The sequence below is a fragment of the Maniola hyperantus genome, chromosome 1 (assembly GCF_902806685.2).
Source record: "Maniola hyperantus chromosome 1, iAphHyp1.2, whole genome shotgun sequence".
NCBI classification, from domain to species: Eukaryota; Metazoa; Arthropoda; class Insecta; order Lepidoptera; family Nymphalidae; genus Maniola; species Maniola hyperantus.
Window position 1 is genome coordinate 7,429,290 of NC_048536.1, and position 8,474 is coordinate 7,437,763.

At 38.8% G+C, this 8,474-nt stretch overlaps 1 protein-coding gene across 1 annotated transcript; it reads right to left on the bottom strand.

Moving 5' to 3' along the window:
- Nucleotides 1-1,664: 1,664 nt before the first annotated feature.
- LOC117985643 (uncharacterized) lies at nt 1,665-7,596 on the bottom strand. The gene is made up of 4 exons (XM_034972422.2): nt 7,530-7,596; nt 4,020-4,342; nt 2,904-3,245; nt 1,665-2,359 (listed from the first exon to the last, which is right to left on the bottom strand). Exons 1-4 carry the CDS (start codon nt 7,538-7,540, stop codon nt 1,665-1,667), a joined length of 1,371 nt encoding a protein of 456 aa, XP_034828313.1. The 5' UTR covers nt 7,541-7,596.
- Between the last annotated feature and the right edge of the window lie 878 nt (nt 7,597-8,474).

The following is an 8,474-nucleotide window of genomic DNA, read 5'->3' on the forward strand; positions in this document are numbered from 1 at the left end:
CCCGTGTAATTTTCACCATTATATGAAAGATATAATATATTTTTAATCTAATATAATTGTAATTGGTTATAACATAGTGTATTATAGCACAAAATCACTATAATATGAGTTATCAATATTTAATTAGTCTGCTCATAGTTATGTTTATGTAATTAGAGTATGTTAAAAAATTAATGTTCTTATAAAATACTTACGTGTCTAAAATCTAAATACTTACAACTAGTTAATGCATCGATCCTTAAGATTTGTCCTACCTTATAAGTCTTCTTATAAATCTTGATACCTAAGTCATAGCTGTTATATCGTAGAGCTTCGATTTTCGGTTAAGAGATTCCTTCTCACAAGAGTGTAGGCTTCTGAGTAAAAACGCTTGAACAAAAGATCTCGCTTCAGTTTTAAATCTTCAAGTTCTAGATAGATTCGACACGTTAGTTGTAGTTTCAGGTTAACTTACGAATTTTACAGTCTTGCAGTAGGTATAGTTGTTTTTATCGATCGAAGCACAGACTCTTGCGTCCGATAATATTACTGTAGCGATTCTAATTTTAACTATATACTCGCTAATTCAAGCGCAAATATGGCAATGTTGTTGTAATGAAAATAATGGAGGCATGCTTCGTTTTAAAATTAGTTTGTGGCCTTATACATGGCCCCCGTCGTGGGCTCCCGGTGTCTCTGACCTAGTTTACGATACTACAAGAGCCAGCTTGTATATTGCAAATGTGGTAAGAGACATAGCTCGGCTCTTCAGCCGACCGCTGTGATAGTGCGTGCTGTGCTCTCCTCAGTCCTTTAATTAATGATTTTAATATGGCAACATTAATTAAATAGGGCCTATTTTTAAGGATTTAATGTTAATCAAAAATTTTCATCTAGATAAGTCTGCTTTGTACTGGCAAAGTTGTTAAAGTCTTTAGCAATATGGATTTTGGAAATTGGTCATCACAGTGTGGTCATTTGATGCTTTATAACGTTTAAAATGAGACTTGACAGGTTGACACGGTATTCGGACTAATATGGTATCGATGAGGTGGATCATCGTCAGCTGATAAGTGATTAGATCGATCCGTTAACAGCGATCATTCATGTCAATGTTTGTATAATATTGTTATTGTAAATAGTGGGTTGTTGAATCTCATTTTTAAGATTGGAGAGTATTCATTATATTCACCAGCCCCGCGAGTGATTGCGCTGGTCGCAAAAAGAATACAATTTACCGAATACCTATTCTAATTTGATCATTGTTATAAAACGCCAATATTGTGGTATATAATAATTATTATTAGAGGTACATCTCGCGATTGCATATTAATATTATGCACACCAATTCAATAGTGTAATAATCGCTTAATGGACTATTTTGTAGTGACCAATTTTATCGTTAGAAAACAAAAAATGTAAAATTGACAATTTTAATGTAATTTTATATACAATAAATAGACCATTTTATAAAAAAAAACATCTGTTTTATTTGTTTCATCAGTGAGCACTCCCAAAAACGTTTTATTAAGTCTCATAATGACCAACAATCGTCTAACTCTTAATTTTAAAGGAACAAATCGCTTAGCACAAATCCTTAGTTTATTGAATAACATGAGATAACAACTAAAATGTTTATTTACAATTTACAAAAGCTATATACTTACAAATGTACAAGATTAACATTATAACAGTGAACTGAAGCCATTGACGGCTTGTGCATGTTGGACATCGTAATACTGTTTGCATTCGGGTACCTCGTGCGAGCTGAAGGCACAGTCGGAGTAGTTCCACGTCTGCATCTCTACGTTGTTTTGCGCACAGTCCTGCCCGTACCTGTAGTATCTCTGATCTTGTGTCTCCATTACAGGGGAGGAATTTCTCATGTTCTCCACTGGGTAGTATTGCGCTTCTTCTGGGTAATAATTTTGGTGGATATAAGACTGCTGGTCGCAGTAAACTTCTGTTTGTTGGTATCCATTACCGAAAAGTTCGGGGGATGGGGTTTCACTAGATTCCGATCCGCCCGCAGCTCGTTGCCATTCTAGCCAGTACGCATCTTCAGGCCTTGAATTTTCACCGTTTAGATCCGCGAAGGTTGGGGAAGATTCTACTGTGTTTTCCTCCATTGGAAAATCGAGGCGTATCGGTTGGTCGAGTTGGAAGATTTCTTCAGGATGGAATATGTCGTCGGCTGGGAGAACGTTCGGGTCGTATGTTTGGGCCGGTGGAAGTGATGACGTCGGTTGGTTCGGTGGGATGTATGCTGTGTAGGGTTGGTGTTCTGTCGGCGTCCACGCGGCGGCTGCGTAAGGTTCTGCTGCTGTTTCGGATCGCCATCGGCAGTTGCATTCAAATGGCCCACACGTACACGTAAGAACTGTTGGAAAACGATTAAAAATTAATATTTATATACTTACCTACATAAATAAAATTTATATGATTTGCAGAGCAAAAATTCATCCGTTAGCTTCTTTTTTTTAATTAAAAATAGCGAGCAAATTTGCAGGCGGGTCATCTGATGTTAAGTGATTAGTACCGACACACATGAACATTTGCAGCACCAGAAGAAGAACCGCCAATGCGTTGCCGGCCTTTCAGGAATTTGTGTTTTATTTTATTTTTATTTTTATTTATTGGACACACAAAACAGATTATGACAATAATTGATAAAGTAATACAAGCCATGAATAAAACTAGTCACTCTCCAAAAAAAGTGTGTACAAATGCAGTTATTAGTAATGGACGTGTACGAAGTTAGTAATGGACACACTATTAAACAATACCTATACTATACTAAAAGAACATAGAACTAAAAATTTGTTAAAAATCGAACACCAAATAAAGTACTTATCACACTAAGTATTGTCATCCACATTTTTTACGTGAGTTATAGAATCGGGCAGTTTAAATATTCAACTCACCTCTTTGATTATCTGGGATAAGCGGCGGAGGTTGTGGGTGCGTGTTCATCTTCTGTTGCATGTGCTTTTCTGGTTTTACAGTCAGTATTTTGTCAGCGATTGCCGCTTCTCGCGCGAGGAGCAGCGCCAGGCCGCGGACCCGCCTGCCCGCGCCGAGCGATCGTCGCACTTCACTGGCCCCCTTGGCTTCGGGACGCGGATGGTCGTGGGAGCCCTTCGCTTGGAAGAAGATAGCGTGTTCCGTGTGACGCCAGAAGTGGGTGACGGGGTAGCCGCAGTGACCACGGCAGGGCTGGACTTCCAAGCGACCACCGTTGCAGAGACGATTTGGACATGGCTTACCTGCGGGAAAAGGGTAAGTTACATACCGATTGTGATAGCCTTAGTGGTTAGGACGTCCGTCTTCTAATCGGAGGTCGGGGGTTCGATTCCGGGCACGCACCGCTAACTTTTCGGAGTTATGTGCGTTTTAAGTACCTACTTAATATTTGTATATCATTGCTTTAACGGTGAAGGAAAACATCGTGAGGGAACCTGAGAGTTCTCCATAATGTTCTCAAAGGTGTGTAAAGTCTACCAATCCGCACATGGCCGGCGTGGTAGACTAATGGCAAAAACCCTTCACTCTAAGAGGAGACCCATGCTCTGCAGTGAGCTAGCGATAGGTTGATCATGATCATGATGATATACCTACCTACTTATTCTAGCTGTGTCCGCGACTTTGTCCGCGTGGATTTAGGTTTTTAAAAACTCCGTAGGAGTTCTTTGATTTCCGAAATAAAATGTAGCCTATACTTATATTATATCTTATTTGGATGGTGTGAAACTGAAATTGTTTACACGATTCATGTGTTACAATGTTTAGCGGTTAATTAAACGTTTACCTACTGCAGGTCTTTAACTAAGTATGTATACCCATTGCGAAAAATCATGTCGATTTTTTGCGGCGTGATTGAAGGACGACAAATCAATAAACCAACAAATAAAAATACTGCATTTATGATGGGTAAGTATTGATGTTTTTATAGGTATGGGGCTAAGATTATTAGGTAGGTAATTATTATTATTATCTGTCTGTTTATAACATGTGGTTTAGGAAGTTAAAAGCTTAGTTACCTTGCTGTTTTTTTCTGGCTTTGTCACAAATCGCTGGTCGTAAATGTACACGGGACCCGTCTGGCAAGCGGCATCTGATTGAGCAGACCAATACACCGAGGCAACTTTTCTTCAGTATGTGAACGTTGTGGTTATTCGTGTTCCTCATGGCCCAACCGGAGGCATGTCTTCGGGCCTCTTCACACCCGGGGGGGTATACCCTGCGCACGTGGCCGTCGCACCATTCGCCAAAGGAGTCGAAGCTTGTGACACGCGGAACTACCGCGTCGTTGATGTCCCACTCGGGTGTGGCTGGTCCTTCTGACATATCCGCTCGGCTGGTACTGAAATATAGATAATATTGTTGGTTAGTCTCATTTGTGTGAAATCACCCTACCTATTAGGTAGGTACCTACTCTCAAATTGCAACAAACAATCAACGGCATCATCAAAACATCGGTACAAACATCATCGGCATCGATTTAATTTTTACATGATTCTTTTATATACGTCAGATTAGCGCTAAAATAGATAAGTAGGTAATACCTTTCTTACGGTCTACTTCAAAAAGGTGCTTAAGTAAAGTATTCGATCTGTATGTATGTATAGGCATGTACTTATGCATGTTAGCGATTATATCAAAGACCAATGAACACATTTTTATGACTTTTCCATTATCGTAATATTTATTTATTTTAATAAATAACATCTATCAATAAACTCTACTTATTGACTGGTAAAAATTAGTATCAGTATTTAGAATATGAGACTTAGGAATTATATCTATACAAAGTAAAAGTTCGTTGCAATCTCTAACGTACCTATAACTAAGTAATAGATGCGTAGGAGAAAGCTCCCCTCTCAAGTTCGTTGAGCCAATTGCTTCAGAATTGCCTTCTGAAGGGGCATACGTTTAATTGGATAAATCGCTTGGTGAAGAAATCATTTCCAAGTTGGGGGGGTTACGATACCTACTAACGAGCTCGCAAATAAAACTGTAAGATGTTAATACAATCAAAGATTTTATACTTGATTTAAGTAGGTAGGTAGGTTAGATATCTAAATGTAGGTACGCGCACGCGCACGCGCGGTCCGCAGTCAAAACCGCGGCGCGTTCGCGAACTGACTCCCTTGAAAAAGGACCCCGGATGGGTTCGAAACTAGTCGGGCTAACGTCGACTACTAAACACGTGAGTACAGCGGGGACAGAATATATTATTTATAATGGAAATCACTCACGGTAGTTTAAACACAAAATTATTAGATATCTACTTATTTAGATTTTTTTTAACAGTTTCTGACTTCCATCCAAGGTAGGTATAGTACGCGACAGGTCGAGGTGCCAATCGGAGAGGGAACGCTCCGCACACCCGCCCAGCCCCCGTGCTAACACGGTGCTGGCGAGTGCGGGTGTGCGGGGCGTCCCCCCCGGCTTATGAGGCGGACCGGTTGAGGTCTCAACCTGTCGCGGACTATACCTAGGTAGGTACCTAAGCTAGGTACCTAGGTAGGTACCTAAGCTAGGTACCTAGGTACGTAAAAGCACATATCAACTTGTGTGGTAAAAGCCACAAATAACGGAAACAAGGTAAAAAGCTTTGCGAAGGTAAGTTAGGTATACTTACCCAAGTTTCACGATACGACAGGTTTCCCGGGTATTGGTCTGCTCAATATATCCGTCCATATCCGCTGTGCTACATACCTACTAGGCCTAATGCATATCTTCTGAAAGTTCTCCATAATATTATATATAATATATATATATAGTATTTATATATATATAGTATTAGCTATAAGTAGGTACCTAATGAAACCTAGAGTCTAGATCTAAATTAGGTAGGTATACCTATGTCTCCTTTTTCACTGACACTTTTAGGTCTTAATCAAATAACATTATAAACTAGATGATGCCCGCGACTTCGTCCGCATGCCGCGTGGGTTTACGTCTTTAAAAGTCCCGTTGGAACTCTTTGATTTTCCGGGATAAAAAGTAGCCTATGGTCCTTCCCCGGGATGCAAGCTATCTCCGTACCAAATTTCGTTAAAATCGGTTGAACGGACGGGGCTTGAAAAGCTAGCCGACTGACAGACACACTTGCGCATTTATAATAATATTATATAGTATGGATGTAAAAGTTTGGATTTTTGAATGTTTGTTACATATCTACCTACTTACTCCTTCACGCCACAATAACTGAACCATTTTGGCTGAAATTCGGAATGGAGATATCGTAGTAGGTAGGTAGGTGTAGGTATTATTTATTTATTTTATTTTTATTTTTCATGTACCAAAATTGTAGTTACAAAGTAATAATAAATTAAGTTACATTGGAAATGCTTATCTCTAAACAGAGATTACCTGAATAACCAAATTGTACCTATGTTTCTTTTTGTCCCGAAAAATCCGAGTTCCCGTGGGATTTTCCCTTGTTTTATTATACGAAATCCTGAAAAGTAATAGGTAACTAATAAGCAAGGTGGTATTTTTTTTAATAAGCTTAACTTAGGTGAATCTAATTATTTAAAATCATATTAAAGGACGTAGATACTACCGACGTACCTACCTAGTTATAAAGTTGAACCTAAATACTGCTTAAATAAAATATTATGTGTTGTGTGTTATTCAAAGGCACTGGTCGCCCCGGTCTCAATAGGCTTCAATTAAACCCAATTGCCGTCCCTCCAACACCTTCCACAATTCACCCCAGCTTGACTATTGTTAACGCTCTACCAATACACAGATTATATTTGTAGAAGCGTAAGCGTAGATAATGTAGAGCTTTTTACTTGCTTAGGAATCGCGTTAAAAGTTGTTTTAATAAGTAGGACTAGCTACTACGGTGTTTTAGGCCTCTTAGAACATTTTTGCGAAATAAAAACTAGCCTAGATCAGTCCGTGCATACCTAATCCTTTATGTAATAAAATGTTGCTTAGGCCTTCGCGGTACCCTAACCTCCACAAAATCAGGACATTCATGTCTCCCTGCGAAAATTCCATTTTCTCAGAGACTCGACAACTTTAATCGACGAGGTATAGTAATTTGCTCCGAACTAAGACCTCGCGGTTTCTCATAATTCCCGATAGTTTTGTAATTAGGTACATTATTGTAAAGTTATATTAAAAATACCGATACCCATTTATGGGAATAAATGACATTAGTAAGTACCAAAAATCAGTGAAAACCTAATAGGTAGATGACATGGCGTCGGCCATTGGGGCTACAGTCTAAATAAGTTTTGAGTTATTTGATGAGTTGATGAATCTCTATATCCTATAAATAGGTTTCTGTCTAAGTTTCTGATAACCCGTAGGTAGGCCGTAGGTTATTAAACAGTGTTGTTGTTCTATTGAAATTAATACATTTGTGAGAGAAGAATAAAGTCCGTAGGTTCCTTATACTGCCATTGTCTTGCTATTACATACTTACTATATGATATCATGTGTGTAATAAGGATGATGGATATTTTATTTCGTCTTACCTCCCTTTTCTACAAGAACCTAACCCAATAATATGACATACAGGTACTTACAGGATAACCATCTCCGCAAAAATGCAGTCAACAACTAGCACAATATCAGTCTGTACCAATTCACAGTCCACAATTCACTTTATGCACAAACTCACTGAAGGCTATTGTTTGTAACTAACTTAAGATTGTATTGTTGTATTTCGCTACCATACATGAAGTTTGCGTAGCACGCAGCTTACGCAATGAAAGCTCATAGCTCACTGACTTTAACAACAAAAATAAACATGGGGATGATTTCTCCTACCGCCAGACTTAAGTGGGATAGCCCCACGACCAATCCGAATGCGGTATTCGTGAGACCCCACCTTAAGTCCCCGCTTGGCCAATCGTAGAGCGTGTAGAATCAGCCAATAGCTGAGTTCCGATTAAATAAGTTACAATTTTCAGGAAAACCGTCCGCGTCGGGTAATTTCAGTGACACGTCACCTACTTAGGTAGGAATGGGTACCTACATATCGCTTTCGAAAATATTGATTATTCCGTATCTCTACGTAGGTAAGTAGGTAAATGAATGCGTACATAAAGTCCCGTTTTACAATATTTGTTTTAAAAAAAGTTGACTAGTTAGGTAAAATCTAAATAAGTACATACCTACCTTATAAAAGAAAAAGTCGACTACTTAACTGACTGACTGATCTATCAACGCACAGCTCAAACTACTTACTGGACGGATCGGGCTAAAATTTGGCATACAGATAGTTTTTAGGTATGACGTACCTACTTAGGTAGGTAAGTAGACATCCGCTAAGAAAGGATTTTTTTAAATTCAACCCCTAAGGGGGTAAAATAAGGGTTTAAATTTTGTGTACTCCACGCGGACGATGTCGCGGGCATAAGCTAGTTTTTAAACTTATGTACTTAGATATATTTTTTTTTAAACTATAAGTACTTACTTACAACCATACTTGAACAATTTATTAAGTTAAGGTACTTAAGTGTCTGGCA

What these genes read in the sequence shown, in the direction of transcription:
- LOC117985643 (XM_034972422.2), bottom strand. An exon ending in AGCCAGAAAAAAACAGCAAG is followed by an intron (nt 3,246 to 4,019) that starts GTAACTAAGCTT and finishes CTTTTCCCGCAG; the next exon opens with GTAAGCCATGTCCAAATCGT. An exon ending in TATCCCAGATAATCAAAGAG is followed by an intron (nt 2,360 to 2,903) that starts GTGAGTTGAATA and finishes GTTTTCCAACAG; the next exon opens with TTCTTACGTGTACGTGTGGG.